General features: G+C 40.8%; 1 protein-coding gene across 1 annotated transcript in view; it reads left to right on the top strand.

Moving 5' to 3' along the window:
- Positions 1 to 21,012, top strand: part of PIWIL4 (piwi like RNA-mediated gene silencing 4) — a 38,630-nt gene extending 17,618 nt beyond the window's left edge. Inside the window, exons 9-20 of the mRNA XM_046637947.1 lie at positions 1,756 to 1,879; positions 2,960 to 3,077; positions 5,377 to 5,488; positions 8,141 to 8,325; positions 10,392 to 10,464; positions 12,853 to 13,053; positions 14,018 to 14,121; positions 16,319 to 16,389; positions 17,791 to 17,944; positions 19,618 to 19,743; positions 19,855 to 20,002; positions 20,701 to 21,012. Coding sequence (XP_046493903.1) covers positions 1,756 to 1,879; positions 2,960 to 3,077; positions 5,377 to 5,488; positions 8,141 to 8,325; positions 10,392 to 10,464; positions 12,853 to 13,053; positions 14,018 to 14,121; positions 16,319 to 16,389; positions 17,791 to 17,944; positions 19,618 to 19,743; positions 19,855 to 20,002; positions 20,701 to 20,817 — 1,533 coding nt within the window. The 3' untranslated portion in view covers positions 20,818 to 21,012. The remainder of the gene's footprint in view (positions 1 to 1,755; positions 1,880 to 2,959; positions 3,078 to 5,376; positions 5,489 to 8,140; positions 8,326 to 10,391; positions 10,465 to 12,852; positions 13,054 to 14,017; positions 14,122 to 16,318; positions 16,390 to 17,790; positions 17,945 to 19,617; positions 19,744 to 19,854; positions 20,003 to 20,700) is intronic.
- Positions 21,013 to 21,372: the final 360 nt, after the last annotated feature.

Raw genomic sequence — 21,372 nt, forward strand, 5'->3', positions numbered from 1 at the left:
GCCAGTTTCTAGCATGCCCTCCTCTCTGTCCCAGGAAAGGAACACTAAATTAGTATGTAGTCAGCTTTCATCGTGATATTGACCTTTGTATTTCTCTATTTTATCTTTCCTTGAAAAATATTTTCAAACGCTAAGAAAATTGGGGCAAGGGAGAGGGTAAAATTCACTGGATGACACAGCTTAGGGGGTAGAGTTCTTGGCCATAGAACACTCTCTTTCTGGAACATGTCCCAGCTTTACTGGAGCCGTTACTCAGGGCTCTTCATCCTCCCACATTTTCTTCAAGGTGCTCTCTGGGGCTCAACCTCCTTCATGAAGGCTTTCCTGATTCACCAGCTATAAATTGTTTCACTACCACCACCAGGGACCTAGTACTGAGTGATGTAACAAGCAGAGGTGCCCAGGTCTTAAGGGATAAGTCCAGGCTGTGCTAATTTCCAGTTATGGGGCCTTGGGAAAGTTTTGTTTAATTTCTCATGTGTTTCCTCATCTGTGAAGGGGATGATGATAGTATCTGTCTCATAGGTTCGTTGTTAAGACTAAATAAGGAAAAATGTAAGTGCTTAGCATGTCATTATTTGTGCTTCTCATCTCCCTTGCTTTGTAGATAATGTAGTTATGTGTCAGGAAGACTGCGCCTCTTTTATCTTTGTATCCACTGCAGTTCCTGGAACATAGTAAGCACACCATGTGTGCTGAATTAATGAAGTCGTGGATAAAAGCTCTCCTTCTACAAAGCCTTCTCCAAGCTTTTTAGCCATAGCATTAGTTGCAATCACCACTTTAAATTGCAATTTCCGCGGTTTTTTTTTAATTTAATGAGTAAGGTCCTTATTGAAATGGAGGAACTCTCAATCCTTACTTAATTATAATTATTGATGTCAGCATCACATAATGCCCAGGCATTTTGTAAATTATAATTCCAGTTGTTCTCTCATTAGTGTTGAGTAAATTATAGTGGAAATGAATGTTAATTGGAACCTTTGCTGTTGGAAGATTAACTTTTGGCAAGGTGATAATGTTGAAATTCAAGTTTAGGCAGAGAAAGGGGGTGGGGCAGGCACTAACAGTTATAAACCAGACACCATGCTTTTGGTTACATGGGATAGTTCTGAGCTACGGTTCTCATTTTATGGATGAGGAAATGTCAGTAGCTTCCCAGTGTCACAGTCCAGTGAAGTAGACAAGCTGGGGATCAGATTCACATCTGTCAGACTTCAAAGCTGCTCCCCTATAGAATCATTCAATCCTGGAAATAAGGGGCAGTTATGCTCTTTTGGGAAATCTGACATTAACTCAATTTAACCCTTGCCTCCAACTTGTGTGTAGATATTTTCAAAATGAATAGAAGTGCTTAGAGCTGGTTAGTTACGCACGGGGTGGTCTGCCTCAGCCGTCAGTAGTTGAAGTGCTGGCACTGAGTTGGCTCCACTGGGATCATTGCACTAATTATGGAGCTGGCAGAGGCTAGTCTGCCTCTGGATGAAACCCAGAAGAGAGGAGGCAAATTACTTTTTTAAATGGTGTTTCATTATACAAGATAATTAAAATCATAAAACTGGTCCTCAGATATAAAAGGTAGAGCCTGTGAAGGAAGTGGGAATGAGTAGGTAACCACGGGATTTTTTTTTTCTTTATTGAAAAGATTTGCCTGTATATATTCATTTTGGGATTATCTTGTTGCTTATGGGTAAGGATGCTCATTTTACACTGTTTCCATATTAACTTTTCCCTCATTAATCTTGCATCCTGCAGCAATATGATATTGCTTTATCTGACCTAAATCAGCCGGTGCTTGTTAGTCTGTTGAAAAGCAAGAGAAATGACAACGCTGAGGCTCGGCTGGCCCACCTGATACCTGAGCTCTGCTTTCTAACAGGTAATGTTTATGTTTCATACCCTCTCAGGCTTCTGATCATGGGCTCCTGGCACTTAGCCGTTGGCAGAGCCTCTTTAAGTAAGTCGAGTGCCAGAGCATTAATTTAACCCATGGAGGATGGGCCCGTTAAGTAGTTTATTTGACAGTAGGATATTTGAGGTGGGTATTGAGGAGGATAGGGTGCCCTTTGGAAATTGCTTGGCACAGTGAGTTATCTATTTCCTTGATGTTGTGTTTTCCATTTGTTACATTGATGTAAAATAGGCCCCCAGATACTTTTCTAAAGCTGCTCTTCACTATTTTTTGAACTTCACCAGAATAGGGAGTGATATAACTTTGGTTTTTTCAGGTATATTGTTGAGGATCCAAAATGATCCTTTTTTTCTTTTTGCAAAGCCTCCAGAAGGTAATCCTCCCTGACAGTAGAATCTGAGTAACTGTCTCCGGTACTTTAAATCGTGTTCCTTTGATTAACACGGTGGGACTATGAAGGGGAGACTTTCTACTTTTTACATTTTTTATTGCTCGAATCAGTTATGATGTGCATCTATTTATTTTACAAATAGAAAAATTAATAAGGATGTAGTCCTTGAAGGGAAGGAGGCTCGTTCTTCCTGGTGTTCTGATGTTCCAGGTCTGCACGGTCCCTCGTGGGAGCCCCAGCCGCATGCGTTTGTTGAGGACTTGAAATGTAACTAGTGTGACTGAGGGGCGGTCGGAGATCTGCTGCACATGTAGAATACAGACTGGATTTCTAAGACTTAATACATAGGAAAAAAGGGAAAATAATTCACTAATAATTTTTTAATTGATTACATGTTGAAATGATAATATTTTGGATATATTGAGTTAAATAATGTATACTATTTATATAATTTCATCTGTTTCTTTTTGGCTTTTTTAATGTGGCTACTAGAAAATTTAAAATGACATCTGTAGCTTACGTTTCTATTGGACAGTGCTGTCCAGATGCTAAATCTGATTCAGTTTAAGTGAAAAGCTGACACCGTGCCTGAGATGGGCCGGGGTTCCATTGCACATGGTTAGCGTTTTCACTTGGTTTTCATTTACACGTAATAGGGCTGACTGACGAGGCAACCTCTGATTTCCAGTTGATGAAAGCTGTGGCTGAAGAAACACGTCTCAGTCCTCTGGGAAGGCAGCAGCGCCTGGCCAGGCTTGCTGACGACATCCAGAGGTACCGAGATGCCTTGCTGGGCCACAATGTACCCTGCCTAAGGCCTCGTTTATAGAATTGGGTCATCTGTAAACCGCTTCATTCCTTGATGAAAATGTCTCGTTGCTATTGATTGAGAGCATGGCATATTTGAATTGTGTTGTCCAGAGCCAGAGGTTCATCCGAGATGCCTCAGGACCGTAGGTTGAGGAGAGCTGGTTGGAGCCCACCGGGGCAGAAGTACTACCCCACTTCACCTAGACAGCTCTGCGCTCATCCACTGAATACGGTGAAGTTCTGGATAAAATTTTGGATGAAGACAAGGGATGTAATTAAAAAAAAATCAACCACTCTAGGCCCCCAATATTCAGGGTTAAGAATGTTCAGATCTTAATATAGTGGCCTCAGCACACTGAGCATTAGGAAGCCCCACGATGTGTTCTTTAAACTTAGGAACACCTTTGTGCCCTTTGGTTCAGCCTGTCTGATTCTCAGACTGCATTCCTGCCCTTGTTTATGACAGTTTGCTGTGACCTGTGAGGGGAAAATTGAGCATCTCCCTGGTTCTCCCTTATCACCTGAAACTTCACGGTCCAGTGCTGTAGCCCCGTGTGAAATGTGGCTAGTGCCACATCTTGAAATGATCATATTTTGGATATATTTGGTTAAATAATATATATTTTAAAAATAACTTTGTTACTTTGTACTTTTTTTAATGCAGCTGCTAGAAAATTTAAAATTATATATGTGGCTTGCTTTATATGTCTACTGGACAATATTGTAGAATGGTCTTTTTTCCTTTAAAAAGTGTTATTTTTTAAACTAATACCAGTTTATGAAGGAACTTGAAAATTTACATAAGCAAGAAGAAAGAAGCGTGTGTGCATGCATATACTTGGTAAATATTTGTTTAATGAATGAATCATAATTGAATGAGTGGTGTATATTCTTTCAGATGTTTTCAAATGTATATAATTACGTTCTTTTTAGGAAAATAACAGTGCTGTATGTCATGTTTTATAACTTGCTTTTTCTTGAGCAACTCTATATGGTAAGTGTGCATCTCTAGTGTCATGCCAGTGGTTTCAGTTTTCCATTTCATGGCTACACGTTATGTCACTTATTCTGGACATCTTTCTGACTTATGCCTATATGAGTGGAGCTTCCTGGTTCTCTCCTCTTGTACTGGGCTGTGGAGACGTCTTCCTGACGCACCTACCCGCACCTGTCAGTATCCCATTTACTTAACCCAGTTTTCTGTCCAGTGATTGCCTCACTCATCTCATCTGGGCAGAGAGTGTCTGAAGCAAAATAATTAATTCAAAGTATCCAATGTGACCAGACCAGACATAACATTAACAGGTGGAAACAATGAGCTGTTTTGGAAGGACAGTGGTTAAGAGGTTTGAGCTCCCTGAAGAGAGAGGGAAAGCTTTAATGGGCAGACGAAAACAAGGATCTCTTCAGTTTCCTTTGTGAGTGCCTCGCTTACCATGTCCTGGCCACTGTAATAGAAACCAGGAGACAAAGTCAGTGTGGCTGCTACAGCACAATGGAGGTTATCATATGTCATGATCCAATGAGATAGTACATAAACTATGAGTAGAGTTTACTAAGTTATAAACTTGAAGTACTAAACAAATATAAAGGTACTGTTATTATTTCTAATACTAATATTCTCCTCATAATCTTCCTACTGCCCTGTCTGTCCTTCCGAAGCGTAAGTCCTTATCTTCCCTTCCTTTATCGTCCTCCATCCACTCCCAAGCCAACAAATTCAAATATTCCAGAAGACATCTCTACGTATAGCGACTCCAGAATATCTCTTTATGAACAAGTTTGTTATCAGGAATAATATTTCACATTTATTGAGCATGTAGCATGTGCCAGGCTGTGTGGCTGCACTTTCCGTGTATTGTCATGTTGTCTTTACATCAACCCTATGAAGTCGCTGGTTTTATGATCCCTACATTTTGCCAATAAGGAAATCAAGACTTTAAAAGATTTAAGAGTTTGGTCAAGGTCACATATGATATGTCACCACTAGGAGTTAGATCCGGGTCTGTCTGGCTCAAAGGCCCATTTTGCAAACCAACGTGCCACACTGGAAGCTTTTCCCCACCCTGCACATCCCAAATGGGTGCAGTCGTCCTCTGATTCTTTTCAGCAGGGAAAAAAAATGATGAGTAGAAATAGAAGCCAGAAATCCTAAAGAAAATCAGGCCCTGAATAATTCAGGAAGTTATAATTCTATCTCTAATGATTAAAATTATTCAGAAAGTAAGCACTTTAATGACTTAAAATTCAAATCTATCAACAGAAACAAGGATGCTCGTTTTGAGCTGGAGACCTGGGGGCTACGTTTTGGATGCCAGATGTCTCTGACTGGCCGGGTTGTGCCTTCAGAAAAAATATTAATGCAAGACCACGTAGTAAGTGCTGTGATTTTATTTTCATTTAGAAGTATTTACTGGGATATGTGTAAGTTTGAAGATTTGCCAGAGTGACTAGTGGGCTTACAGTATTCATTTGGTTTCTCCATGGCCACGTCCCTGCCCTCCCTTACTCTTCAGCCTTGCGGTTCCCTCTGATCCATGTGTACTTGTACCAGCTTAGAGGCATCTAGCAAACATGATTTAGGTTAGTCTGTGCAGTGTGGTGTCACATTTAAAGATGCATTAGAAAATGGCATTTCAAACCATTGCAATGAAAAGATGCCCACCTATTATTGGTGTTGTACTACTCTTATATCATTTTAAAAAACCCAAAACCAAAAATACAACTATAGTACCTGAGAAAATTTTATTAATTGATGAAGGCGGATTTCAAAAGACTATGTTTTCTGATACCAGAGTTGGTTCTTTAGTTGCTGTGTCAGTTGCATCTGTTAATCTTCTAAAGTAAAATGCTGCTCAGTTGGCATAAACATGAAACAGTTTGCACAGAACCCATCCCCAGCTCCAGCACTCAGGGAAAGAGGCCTTCTGAAACTGAAGAGATGTATCATTACCTCTTTTGGGCTTCAGTTGAAGAAACAAACCTATTTTATGCAAAAAATTTGCATTATCTTTCTACTTTTCCCCTCCGTTTTCCCCATTTTAAAAGCCAGTTCCATTTCGTGTCATTTTTAAAGGCTCTCTTCTTGCCTTGTTTGCTATAATAAATCAACATGTCTAAACTAATGTATCTGAGCAACCAATGTTTTATGTTGGCAGAATGGGGATTTTTAAAATCATTTCTTTTGATAATCTATCCAAATTACCAAAATCCTTACTGGAGAAGCTGAAGAAAAACTACTTTTAAGAACAAAGCACTTTGTCACCTGCTAAAATGTAGGCCCCCGTTGGGATCTTGGTCGGGAGTCAATAGAGAGAAGCTCAGTTTCAGTTCCTTGTATGGAGTGGGACTTAAAATATTTGAAATGATCTGTTTCCTCATCTCTATAAGTGAGGTCACATGTATCAGAGCTGTTTTTGGTGTGGAAACAGGTCTTCATAGGAGGAGGCACTGAAAGGAGAACCCGCCCCCTAGAGGCGGTGGCGGCTGTCATTGACTTCTTGGCAAATGCTGCTTTTCTGAAATTGGGTTCTAAGAACTGAGCAAACTAAAGGTTCACAGGCCTCAGAGTAGGCCCTGGGCATTTGTTCTGGGTCTCCTGCCAGTCCATCAGATGACAGCAGGTAGGAGTGTAGGTGAGGAGACAGTGGCTCTCCCCGTACTGGCTCGAATGGAAAGGAGTGAACCTTGACTCCAGATTGAACCATCTGTGGAGGGCTAGCCCTTCCCCTTCTTTCTCAGGCTATGGTCACCTCCAGGAGCTGAGTCCCTGCCTGGCCACCTGATGGACGGCGTCATGAGGATGGCAGGTGGTTGGAAGTCAGAGTGCTTGGTGGAAAGTACCCTGATGGCAGTGTCAAGAAGACCAGCATTCTAAACCTGTCACTGCCACCGACTGGCTCCCTAACCTCTCTCAGCTACAGCTTTGGAGTCTGTAAAACAAGGGGATTGCACAGTGCTTCTTAAACATTAATGTACACATGGGTTACCTGGGAACTTGTTAGCTTACAGATTCTGATTCAGTGGGTCTGGAATGGGACTCTGCATCTCTGACAAGCTCTCAGGAGATAGTCATGCTGCTACAAGACAACACTTTGAGTAGTAAGAGATTAGATTACAGTGTGGTCTCTTTTTTTGGTGAGGAAGATTGGCCCTGAGCTAACATTTGTGCCAGTCTTCCTCTATTTTGTATGTGGGATGCTGCCACTGCTTGGCCTGATGAGTGCTATGTAGGTCTGTGCCCGGGATATGAACCCATGAACCCTGGGCCACTGAAGCAGAGCACCTGAACTTAACCACTATGCCATCAGGCTGGCCCCAGTGTGTTCCTTTTTAATTCAAGCAGTGGCTCTTCCCAGCAGTGACATTTCCATTTGATTCCAGTCCATGGATATAAGCAGAGGGCTAGTGACCAGTCTAAAGTCTTCCCTCTTCAGTGCAGGGAGCTTCTTTTTCCTGGTCACCTGGAGAAACTTCCAAGAGTGAGAAAGGAGCTTGTGTCCTGGTCTCATCTTTGCTCCTAGATGTAGCCTACTCCTAGCATAATGTGTATTCTTAACTGCCCCGTAGGATTTGTTAGTTTTAGTATGACGACCTGGAGTATCAATAATCAGCATTTTCTATCTGAGATATCTACATGCCTGAAATAAAGAGACCAAATTGGACAGCCCCCTTGCCTGAGCCGTTCATGATAAAGGTCGTAGAGTCTTAGAACTGTAAGGGAACCTAGGGATCTTTGAACCAGACACGTTTCTTTGCACGCAGCAGAGGTCCATGAGGTAAGGGGATTTGCCAAAGGGTCTGCAGCCAGAGAGTGGCCACCCAGGGATGATGCTCAGATGCCTCCACTCGGGAAGCACCTGTATTCTGTCAGATGTGCCCTGCTTGTATCGGTGTTTGAAGTCTGTGAATACCAGACTGTATGAATAGTTCTGTTATGACAAAGATGGACCATCTCCACACTGTCTTTATTTAATTGCTCTCTGAATAAATGTGTTCAATCCTTTCATGATCATTATTTTCCTCAGTGTCAACCTTTGTCGGCTGCTGATTGGTTCAAGGATCTGCGAACTTGCAAGATTTTGAGCACACAACCTTTGAATAAATGGTTGGTTATATGTAGTAACAGAGCGGAAGATGCAACTGAGAACTTTCTGAACTGCTTGAGAAGAGTTGGAAGTTCCATGGGGTTTAATGTGGACTACCCCAAAATGTGAGAATATACTGAAAATCATCCCAACCTTTTCCATATATTAATTTGGTTTGGTTAGAAGATAGGAAATAATGGCTGACAGAGCTACAAAAGCTTCCTCATCTCAGTAAATTTTCCTAATATAAAGTGCTAAGAAAATAGTTACAAGTAGATTTTACGGTGATTAAATTTTTATTCAGTTGAAGTATATTTTATGTTGGTCTTGTAAAACTTTTTTCACAGTTTTTTAAGCAATAGTCTCATTACTTCAAAATCTTTTCAGTACTAGTTTGGGTATAAATCCTTAATAAATCAATCTATTGCCTTCCCAACCTTTTTTCCTTAATTCTTTCCTATTGGTTATTTATAAAACTTAAGCAGGATATTAAAAAATAAAAGTTGCATTTCCTGACTTATTTGATACATTTTATGCTTTGAAATTTAAGGTAAAAATAGATCTGAAATAAGCTTTTCTGATTCTGTTACTATAGCATGATTAGTCATTCAAGTAGTTTTCTGTTAAAACGGAAGTCATTCATTTAGTTTTTGAACATTTGTTGAGTATCTACTGTATGCTAGACGCTATGCCAGTTATTGGAGATGAGAAAGATAAATAAATTGCTTGCACTTTAGTAAGGGATCCATATATATACACATAATCACAGTTAAATTGGATATTGTTTTGCTTTAGAAAAGCCATAAAGTTGGTCATGCTTCATTTTATTGAGCTTGATATGCTTGGTAAGGAGCAATAAATACTTCATTTTCTTTGTTCCATTGGAGGTGCAAATGTCCTAATTGGCATGGTGGGAAGTTATACTTAAACACGTGGTTACTAATTAATTACATTGGCAGTGCAAGCATTGTTGAAAAGCATAGATATTCCCAAAATCTCATTTTACATCGTAGTGTAGAGTTCGCCTCTTATCAAATCTGTTAACAAATCACCTGGTTTGAGTTTCGCCTGCTCTAATTTCTCTTCACCCATGAGCTAACAAAGCAGGAAGAGATGAATGAAAGGAGCCACAGTCAGCAGACCCTGGGCGGGCGTCACGGGCTCGCTCTTACACGAGTTCCACAAACAAGCCCCTGCCCATGTTCTATTCTTGGCGTGTTTTATTTGAAAGCCCATATTTTATTCCATCCTTTTTCTTTCCCATGAAGTATCTATTTACCTGTTAGATTTATATGCATAGTTTCTCCCATCCGAAGCGTTTGCCTGATGAGTTTAGAAGGATTGGACAGTAAGAGAGCGGTTGAGTCTGCGTGCAAGAGATTGAATTGGAAGAGTCAGAAACATTTAGTTGCAGGCCATTCCCGCAGCTCAGTTAAAATCAGCAAGCAGGAGGCAGTGGTCCTGCCACCTACTGGGCAAGTTTTACAATGCTATGGGGCATTGGGACAGTCCAGTCACACACAGGTATGAGAGGCTGATTGTCCATAAAGAAACTAGATCTGTAAATCCCTCTGTGTGGAAATTACTTCTGTAGCCTCTGGTCCCTAACATGATGTAAGCACAGAACAGCTAATTGATAAGTTTTATTGGTTGGTCGATTGATCAAAGCTAAATATTCCAGGCTCCAAACAAGCTACCACTAAGGAAAAAACCTTTCAGTCTAAAATATGCAGATTAGCTGAATATCTGGGTCTCATTAACCTGATGATTTTTGAAACGTTTATTTTTAAGCTCCCCTGGAACTTCAGATTCAGTATTAGAGAAATCTTAATCCCAGTTTCACTTGAACCCTGTTTCAGACGCTCGATATTGAGACTTGTGATTTCAAAACTTCACTTTCAACCCCGTTTTGAACAACAGAATTAATTAATTGTAGGGATTCCATGCAATTGAAGAAATTTCATTTTCCACCAAATGATTTTTTAAGCTCATAAAAATGATTGTTAAATGTTTTGGGTGTGTCTTGTAGTGGGAGAAACAATTTTGGACTTCAAAAGGTTTTCACTTTCTTCTAAGTTTTTCCTCAAATTCCTAGTCTGTTGTAAAAATCCATTTGTATTATTTTAAGTCCTGATGATATATGCTACTAAGAATGGAATTATGTATCTTCAAAATTCATCTTTTTATGTAGCATAAAAGTACAAGAAAATCCAGCAGCATTCCTTACCAGTATACAGAAACATGTTGGTCCTGATGTTCAGTTGGTAAGTAGAGGATAATCTTTGTGTTTTGATGTATTATTTTTATTTTTTCTTTAGAAGGCAAAAATTGAAAGAAGGAATTCGAAAATATTCTCCCATGATGTGTTTGCAAATTGCTGTGCATTTCCTCAAGCACTTAAGAAAGTATTAGTCTTAGTACTTTAATCAATATTTTATCTCCCTTTCAGATTTCTAATATTAATTTTTAAATGTCTGCTGTTAGCCCTGTATCAGCCTTGTGGATGTTTGCATATTTTCCAGCTTGTTGGGGGTATTTTTCACTTAAGATTTAAGATAAATTGATTCCCACCTCATCCCATAAATGTTGGGGCACCCCGTGTTCTCCCCAGTGTTTCGGGGGATTCTTGGAGCGTTTAGGTTTTTCCATGTCGCCAATGGCCCCAAGTTCCTGCTTCCTCTGAATTCTTGCCCTCTGTGTGTCTCATCTTTCACCGGTGCCATTTCCTCCTGCATTGCGTCTCTCTGTGGGACATCCGCAATTGTCTCATCTCCCAGAGTATCATGTGTGTATGTGTGTGTGTGCATGCGTGCATGTGTGCGTGTTTGGTGTGTAGCTGACTTTGCAGTGGGTCTGGGGCCAAGGCGTGATTACGTCACACCCCAACATTCCAAACAAGTTAAAATTGACATCCCTGTTCATAAAAATCTCTCAACCATTCTGATTTCTTAGAAGTGTTTACTTTTCACCCAGGCCTCACCTCCCAATATATTGTAGTGCTCTCCTATCCTGCCTCCTCGGCTCAGCTTCCTAGCTCACTCATCCCAACTCCCGACGTTCCCCGTCATCTCTCGTGCAAAGTAGTTTAGCTTCCTCTTTGTTTCTTTTTCAGTCAGACACCAAAAAATGGTCCATAAGGATGTTATGGTAAAAAGGATTCTCATCTAAAAGCATTTATTTTTTATTCAAAAAAATCAAACTTTCAGAAATGTTGCAAGAACAGTACAAAGAACTCCCATATTCTCTCAACCCAGATTCCCCAATTGTTGGTATTTTATATTTGCTTTATCATTCCCTCCACCCCTCCCTCCCTCAGCTCTGGAATCAGACATTTCTCCAATGAGCCCTGATTGATTTTAGTAGAGAACAGTATTTAGAAACCAAGATCTGGGCACTGGGTGTGCTTATTTGCTACTGGGGTGTCACTGCCCCTAAGCTTTCTCAATGGGCAAAGCTAGGAAATTTGTGTATGTATCTATCTATTATACATACACACACATACATTTACGTCTATTTTATTACTATATGTGTTAATGTATATTGAAAACAAGTTTAAACACGCCTCCAGTCCCAATCCAGCACCGTGGGAAAGTGTTCCCATTTTTCATATTTGTCCCTCCCTTCTCTGATAGTGAGAAACATGGCTCCTAGTATTCTCCACATGTTTGCTTACTTCTCAGTCCCTTAGCGTGTAACCAGTCTCACTTGACTCTCAATTTTTTTGGCCCTGGTCCATAGTGGGCCACTGCCTTGTTCTACCACCTACCTCACTTGGCCCCAAATTCATAGGGTAGAAGGAAGGAAGGCCCCTAAGAGGCTTTTGCTGACAATTTAAAAATATTTTTTCCTACTTTATCTAATTATGTTTAAATAATTTTAGCCCTTGACATTATAGTTTTGAACAGTTCTACAGATTAAAAAATCGCTTTGTTTTCTTCTGTTAATCATGACAGCACCTATCTTTTCTATACTTGTAAGTTTTTGAAGGTACAGAATACAATACGGGAAGGAGATGGAGGTAGGCCAGGAGAAGTCCTTCTGTGAGGGAAACGGCCAATAAGAAGTAGGGGCAGAGACAGAAATGGGTGGAATTAAAAATACCAGGGAGCTGAAGTTTCTTTCTCCTTATTTTTCCTCCTGCCATATCCAGACTCTCAAGTCCCAGTAAACAAAATATTTGCTCTTGTTTCTGTTATTTTGGTTGTCTAGTACCTAATGGGAAAGAGACCACAGTTTAAGCCAGTTCTTATCTGCTGGTGAAGGTGAGCGAGTGGGCAGTGGGGATGAGAGCTGGAGAGTCGCAGGAAAAGAAGGAGGGAGGGAGCTGGAGAAAGAGTTAGGTTAGAGGGGCATTTGAGGAGGCTCACAGAATCATGATGTAGAGAAAGGAGGAGGAAGGAAAAGCCAGGGGAGATGGGCAGGTTTGCAGTGGGGATTTGCAGAGAAGACAGCTGGTGAGAAGGCCTTTCAAAGGCATTGATTAATTGTCAGTGGTTTCAAGGCCATTTAAGAGAACTACAGGCATGTTAATATTTGCTCCTTGGGAACCGAAGGGCGAGAGATGTTTAGAGAATCTATGCATTCATTTTTTTAAAAGCTACTTCTAAGTGTAAGTAAATTGATTTTCTTTTCTTCTCTTTTTTTTGCTTTAGGTAATGTGTATTCTGCCTTCTAATCAGAAGAGCTATTATGAGTCCATTAAAAAGTATTTGAGCTCAGACTGCCCAGTCGCGAGCCAGTGTGTGCTTGCCCGGACCTTGAATAAACAGGGCATTCTGATGAGTGTTGCCACCAAGATTGCCATGCAGATGACCTGTAAACTGGGAGGCGAGCTGTGGGCCGTTGAAATCCCCGTGAGGAATCTGTCGCTCTTTTCCTTTTAGTAATCAATCAATCAATTAATTTTTAAAATTAAATCAGAGTAGGAGGTATTTTCCCGTGATCCCAGAAGTATTTGTTCTGTTTGGTAAGGCTCTGCTCTGGGTTCTGGCATTACACGAGCTACTGTGAGGGTCCCCAGAAGGTGAGGCATGTCCCCTCTTCTCAAGGAGCTTCGGTTAAGCTGCTAACAGATTATTTCATGACAGAGAATCTAGGTGGGCATGGACTTGCAGAGCCTTGATTGGAACCTCCCAGCTGCTATTGAAACTCTGTGCTCCATGGCTCCTCCCCTGCTTTGCTTTCAGCAGAGTGCTAACTCTCAGAGTGGCCTTGCACCTTGGGTGGGGGCCACCCCAGAGTTTGGGGAGCTGGCAGAGTCTGTGATCTGAACCTCCAAACTGTTGGGGGATCTGAGAAAATCCTTATGGTCACTGTGAGATGAAGTGAGGGAGTGAGAAGTGAAGGAATGTTGCCTGTTCCCTGACGTATCCATCACTAGAATGTGCGCGGTTTCCCCCAGCTGCCCCCTCCTGGAAGTGCCTAGCCAAGCGAGGATTCCTTAGCCATCTGAAGAATAGGGATGGAATTCCTCTTCAGATTCCTTCAGCCCAGAGGCAAGGGATAAATGGATTGACCACTTTCCCAGAATCTCCTGAGCCACAGCTGGCTCTTGCCCGCCCCCACAGAGGATGGTGGCTATTTTGGACTACACTGAGTCTCTTACGCAAAGTACGTACTGTATTCTTCCCTCCATCTTTACGTCTCCTTGGTTTCTGATTTGATAATTTGCCTCACCTGGACCTTGATGTCCCTGGCACATAGCTTAACTTAAATAATTTAATCACTAGGGACCACTTTTAAAAAACTTTATGTTAAATCATTGCTTGGGGAAAGTATACCTCATCTCATTATATCATGGAAATTTTAATTTTACAGTTGAAGTCCCTGATGGTGGTCGGCATTGATGTCTGTAAAGATGCATTCAACACGGGAATGGTGGCGGTTGGATTTGTGGCCAGTATGAACCCCAGAATCACCAGGTACATTAAAAATTACCCTAACATGTTCTTTAATTATTATTTGTGGTTTAATTAAAGACAGTACAGCAAGAAATAGCTTGTAATCTTCAGTCATTTTTAAAATATGAACACATGGTCATAAATTTTACTTACATATAAAAATAGTGATTCATAATCTTGGGATAAAGCCTCATTAAAAAACTATTTTTATACATACATTAGGACAAGCTATTGCTCGTATGCCAATCATATTCCCAAAATGATGGACATGTGAAAATTCTCGTGCATTTATTTTCTGAACATCTGCATTGTATTAGGCACTAGGAATTTTACCCACATTATGTCAAGCAGCCAAGCAGTGGAATCAGATGGTCTGGATTTGTATCCTGAGCTGCCGTTTCCTTTCTCTGTGTCTGAGGTCTAGTTACTTAACCTTGCCCCAGTGTAGTCATCTGTGTAAAGGGGATGACAGGGATGCCAATTTCATCTCTGGGAATTACATAAGATAAAGTGCTTAGAACATCACAAACCATAGTAAATGCCCAATACATGCTTGTCATTGTCATTGTTATCATTATGACTTGCAGACACTTGATGTAGTGGTTGTTCACACAGCTATTAAAAGCATGATCAGGATTAGGATTAATGCATTAAACATTGACTCATAGTACTTCTTACATTGTAGTTCTTAGAACTGTTTCAATATTTGTAACTAAACAACCCGTTTTGAGGCTGTAGGAGCTGTTTGCAACATGTTTTCTTCCTAGACTTAAGTATTTGATTTACTCTGTTAAACTTGTGATCAGGTATGTATTTGGGATTGTGGGAAACAGGAAAAAGTAGCAACATGCCTCCGACCTCATTCCAGGGTGTATGAGATCCCTGTTATGTGTGTCATTTGTTAATCAGGCAGGTAAAGGACTTCTGGCTTGTTAGCAGCATTCCTAATTGCGTCATTACTGTTGCCTGTATTTGGAGAACTCTGATAATGTTGACCCATACTTACCATCAAGTCATGATCTTTGTCTTCCAAGTGCTTTTATTTAATTAACGACTTTAGCAAGAGAACTGGTTTCTGAAACCTAAATAAGTTAATCATGCTGAGATGTCAAGTCCAAAATGCTCACCTATGGAAGTGGAAGTTTATGCTTGAGAAATCTTTGAATATTTTGAAAATAGATCTACTGCTAAACTAATAAATTCCTTTATAATAATAACATAGTGGCCTCTATTTATTATTCCTTATTATTTGCTGAATACTGTGCTAAGTACTTCATATATATTGTCTGTTTTAATTTTCACAACAACACCGTGAGGTAGTAAGTACCTTACTGTCTTGTATATTTCCTTGGTACAGATGAGGAAACCGAGGCTTAGGTTCACATAGCAAAGTCACAGAGCAGCTGAGTATGCCAGCCAGGATTTGAAGCCAGAAATGTCTGATGCCAGCACTATGCTTTAGTTTCTCTTATCAATGAATTTCATTTGGGGAGAGGAGGGTTTTAGTGTAACTGTGATCATATAGCATATACAAAATTGTAAGCATTGATTTTTACTCATAATGTCTATTTTTTAAAATTGAGGTATAATTGATGTATAGCACTATATTAGCTTCAAGTGTACAACATAATGATCTGATGTTTGTATATATTGTGAATGATCACCACAATAAGTCTAGTTAACGTCTGTCACCATAGTTACAAAAACTTTTCTTTTTGTAAATAAGACTTTTAAGAACTACTCTCTTAACAACTTTCACATATGCAATGCAGTATTATTAATTATAGTCACCGTGCTGTACATTACGTTTCCATGACATTTATTTTGTAACTGGAAGTTTGTGCTTTTTGACTCCATTTGCCCATTTCACCCATCCCTCCAACCCCCACGTTTGGCAACCACCAATCTGTTCTCTGTGTCCGTGAGCGTTTTTTTTTTTTTAATTTCACATATAAGTCAGATCATCAGCATTTGTCTCTCTCTGTCTGACTTATTTCACTTAGCATAATGCCCTCAACGTCTATCCATGTTTTTGCAAATGGCAAGATTTAATTCTTTTTTTATGGCTGAATAATACTCCATAGTGTGTACACACTACATCGTCTTTATCCTTTCATCCATTGATGGACACATGTTGTTTTCTATTTCTTAATATTAATGTATGTTTATGGTAGAAATTTTGAAGTTGAACGTTACTTTTCTTCTTTTCTTACTTTAGGTGGTTCTCCCGCTGTATCCTTCAGAGAACGACAGCTGGTGTTGCAGATTGCTTAAAAGTTTTCATGACCGGTACTGAAAATATAGCAATGGGGGCGGGCTCCAAGGACTGTTCCTTCGGACTGAGAGTCCACATGCCTATGGCAGACTAGATGGCTGGAAACAGACTCCCCAAGCCTGCCTGTGTCTACTGTCACCCAGTTAGAGACCCCCAAAGCTGTGTCATGACTCAGGCCAGCAGTCAGATTCTGTAGAATTTACATTTGTTATCTGCATGTGATAAACAGAAAGGCAAGAGGTAGCTGCTGTAGCTTCTGGTGGCTCTGGCAAGCAGCCTGAAGGCCAAAAGAAACCTCCCCTGGAGAAACCGGGTTTATGACAGAGCAGTGTTAAGCCTAGAAATAGGAGAGAAGCCTTTGGGATTGGAGTAGGGATGCTGGCAGGTGAAGGGCAGCATAGCAGGAGATGCTGGGGAAGACAGCAGAAGCAGCAGATGAGGAAGGATGTCCTCCTCACACTGGGATGCAGTAGAAAGAGGTGTCTGGGGTTCCTGCCTCCCCACCAGCCCTGGCCCAGAGCTGGCTTTGCCATTCCATAGTAGTAGGAATTGTACAACTCACTCGCTCTCCTGATCTGTGTCTTCCCATCTATAAAAATTTGGGGGATTGTCAAGCTTTTTTTCCTAAAAAATTGAATTTGGTGATATGCGTTGGTAATGGACTGACATACATGATCATCTTCTATGGAACTAAAATAAATTTCCTGGACAATAAACTCTTCTAAAACAATTGTGCAATATATACATGGAAAGAAAATATTGTATCATAGTACTTTCCCCTCAGTTCAAAACCTAGTCATTTTTTTTCTAGCATATGAAAAGTTTCTGTTGAGAAGGAGTTACTGTCTGGTCTCTGCTCGTTAGGCAGTTTCTAGTTAGAGTGGGTGGAAATGCTTTCAGAGTTCATGTTGTCAGTGAGACTTGGGGTCTCATTGGGCGGGAGTCATGTAAAGAGATGCTTTCAGAGCAACAGCCTCGTTCTTTCCTTAGGTTTTCATATTTATGCTCATTAGAGAAGAAAATCACATAAAATTATCCAGTCTGTATTGAGAGGATTTAAAGACTTGAAGAAACTAAATTAGTATTAATTTGGTTTGGGGAATTTGTATGTCTATTGCATGACTTAAATTTTAATTTACTGCTTAAATATGAAAATTTCACTAAAGAGAGAAGCCAAGTTTAAGAATATGTTTTGCTGCAGAAATTGTTATGATTCCTCAAATAGCAGAGATGCAGGCATGTTCCCTAAGGTCATCCATTTTTGTATTATTTCAGATACAACTCAAATTCGGCATTACCCTTTTTTACAGTGGTCTGAAATAGCAGACTTATTTAAACATTGAAATACATGGGGATTTTATTCTTCTTGGGCATTAGACAAGTCATTCTTTTCTTACGAACATCAAATTCTGCAGGAGCGCTCAACAGATGGTACAAATACAACCATGGTTTGCCAGCGCGGATAATTGTGTACCGTGATGGCGCAGGGGACGGTCAGCTAAAAACACTTATTGAATATGAAGTTCCACAGCTGCTGAGCAGTGTGACGGAAGCCAACTCACATGCCAGGTATTAAATTAGTGTTCTTTCCACACACTCCCAATTACGTATAGCACACTCATCATAACGATTAAAGTTACTATATGCTGGCATATCTTTTTTTTCATGCAGTTCAGTTTCACTCTGTTTCTGCATCATGTGAGTACAGCTGGATGGTGATTTCCCCCAGATTGGGGGGTACTTGGGATTGTCTTACATAAATAGCCTGGGTGGTATGAGCTTTGGGGGCCGTGGGTGGGGGCACCTGGAGGAAGGCAGGTATGCTCCGGAGCAGCTGACATGAGGTGCAGCAGGAAGCCTGCAGCGCTGCTGGCAGGTGAGGACGCTTCATACATATTAACATGCTGGGGGAAAAACACAAGCTGTGGTTTCGCATTGAAGGCCCGAATCGACACACAGAGCTGGAGCCTCTGAAGAGCAGGCACTGCTGTGCAGTGAAGGGCTACAGCAGGTGCGGAGAGAGTGCGGGCCGTGAGAGCCAAGCTGCCTGTGCAACTCAGACCATTTGCAACACCAAGCTCCCTGCTCCATTGTTGCATTTCTAGATCCGACATTTCAGTATGACATTTTCCTCAGTGATTATGTCAAGTGGAAGTGCAAGAAAAATATTAGAACTGGAAAATAGAGGAGGATGATAATCTTAAAGTCAGCTTCTTAAAATATTCGGAAAGCATCTTATTCCAAGCAGTGCACAGCGCTCGGTCTGCAGGGTTTCACCCTCATCTCCACCGTCAACCAAAGTGTCATAGCCACCAGCCACCAGGGAGCAGAGTCTTGACCTCATCAGTGACTGTTAGAGAGAGGGAGAGCATAGTGCCTGGGGGCGGGATCACCTTCAGCTGCTCCAAACTGCCGGAGCCGAAATAGCTCCCTCCCCACTGACCGCAGGTGACTGTGTCTATTCAGAATCGCAAGTATGCAGTTTAGGGGCAGCAGGAGAAAATTTAGCAGTTGACAGTGCTGAGGCATTAGTTTTCTTGCACTATGACGTCAACTTTCAAAACTTTCAATATTGAAGACATCGACATTTAAAAAAATAATTTCAGTGCTTAAAATATTAAAACACAGTGACCCTTGCTTCCCAGAGGTTCCTTCTTTGATGACCAGTGTTTGCATTTGGCCTTAGCTTTACTGATTACTGACTTTAACATCTGGTCCCTCGGCATTTGGCCCAAATGTGTATTTGGTCCCTCCCTCCATCCTCCCAGCTGTGGGTTTTGCAGATTGCAGGAGCAGTGATTTGAGGAGTGAGAAGAACTTGTGGTTCTCCTTTGCTGTTCAGAAACTGAGAGGACAGTGAAGGTGAAAACGGGGGACTATCGCTAATGGGAAAAAAGTCTTGTCTCCACGGATAATTCTGGAAAATCTTTCTTTAGAAGTGCTAATTGAAGTTCATTGCCCTGTGAAACATTTCTCCCTGTCCGCTTTAAATGGTGTAAATGAACCAAATGGCTGGATACACCACACTTTTGCAACAAATGAGGATAATCCCTAATTTAAAAAATTGTGTCTCTCAGGGAAGAGAGATTGGGGGTTAATTTTTATTTTCTTCATTTTTGCAATGTTTTTCTAATGACTGAATTGATTTATTTATTCCATTTAAAAATTACCAAAAGGATAAATAGCTGCTTGGCTTGGTTTTACTCCTCTCCATCTTATTTGTTTGCCTTTCTGGTTCCAAGCTCCAAACTGTCGGTGGTCGTGGTCAGGAAGAAGTGCATGCTACGATTCTTTATGGAAGTGAACCGGACCTTGCAGAACCCACCACTTGGCACCGTGGTGGATTCGGAAGCAACACGTTCTGAATGGCAAGTGCTCTTAGAAAATCAGTTTTTAACCAAAAATTCACTGTGTGTGGTTCAGGTTTGGCCTTATTCTGTTCGCTTTCTTTCCCACATTTATTCTGTTTTTCCCTTCAGGTATGACTTTTACTTGATCAGCCAGGTCGCCTGTCGGGGAACTGTTAATCCTACCTACTATAATGTCATCTACGATGACAACGCTTTGAAGCCCGACCACATGCAGAGGCTTACCTTCAAACTGTGCCATCTGTACTACAACTGGCCGGTGAGTGAGCTGTTTACTTATGTGAGTCCTGACACTCAAGGTTCCCACCCAGGAGTTGTCACCCACTTCTCCTTTGTATCCCTACTCCTAGCACAGTGCCTGACTTTTCACAAAGGAGGAATGAATGAATGAATGAACGAATGACTCCTTAAGTCCATGGTGGGAGAAGCCCAGTCTGTCATAGAAATGAAATTGCAATAACTGTTATAATAGATTAGTATTTATATATTAGTATATATTATATACATTATCTTATGCAAGTGTGAGAGGAGGTCAGGGTATTGTTTCCATGGTACAGATGAGGAAGCCAACTCAGATTTGTGTCTGGAGGGAAAGTAACACACATGGCTCTGTTCTGTGTTCCTGTGCATGAGGCTAAGAGCTGCTCTCAAAGTCCAAGGCCAAGATTTGCTCTGAGCCCCTTGGAACATCAAGTGATAGGAAACTTAGGTTAGCCCTGAGTAGGATGGGTCCCAGCTCCCAGCACCAACAAGCCACACTGGCCCTCCCCCGAATCTGGCCCAGGGAGTTTTAAGTTCCCAATGAGCAAGGCTGCCCTTTGTTGGTTGAGTTTATTGTTTACTCACAAACACATTCTATTGTGTATGTAACTAGTAGGTGAAAAAACTCAGGGGAGAAAAATGGCTTTGAAGAACAAGTTGTCCTCTTAATTGCTGTCCATCCTTTTGCCTCCTCAGGGCTTAATCAGTATCCCAGCACCGTGTCAGTATGCACACAAGCTGACCTTTCTGGTGGCACAAAGCATTCATAAAGAGCCGAGTTTGGAACTAGCCAATTCTCTCTTCTACCTGTGATGACGTGACCCATTGGCTAGATGAGGAATCTGAGGAGTAGTTGGTATACTTTGTACAAATCTGCCATGAGCTCCAGACTGTGGCGGGGGAAGGGAGATGGAGCTTAGTCTTAACTTCTGGAAAAAAAAAATCCCAAACAACTTAATCTGAAATGGTTCAAAAGAAATGTATGTTGTTTCATTTTAAAGAGTTATATGCTTGGGGTGAATTCTCATTATGGTATGTAGAATTAAAATGTACCATCATCTGTAAGTAATTCCACAAAGCTAAATATCCACTAAGAAAATAAGTGTTTGCATGATGTTTTGATGGTAGGTAAATGGGGTCTAATTCTCACCCTAAATTTTGTAGTTTTCTTAAATAATGTTAGAGAGCATTTTGTAGAGTGGTTTAAATAGTTGTTTAGAAAATAAAATTCAGAGCATTGCATGTGTGTTTATTGTTATTTGAATTTCAGTTGAAGTTACTTGTGAATATCATTATTTAAGTGTTTTCAGCAAAGACTCATCGCTAGACCGCATCCCCGTCACTCCTTGAGTTATATTTCTGAAACCG

This window comes from Equus quagga, chromosome 14, assembly GCF_021613505.1.
Source record: "Equus quagga isolate Etosha38 chromosome 14, UCLA_HA_Equagga_1.0, whole genome shotgun sequence".
In the NCBI taxonomy this organism is placed as follows: domain Eukaryota; kingdom Metazoa; phylum Chordata; class Mammalia; order Perissodactyla; family Equidae; genus Equus; species Equus quagga.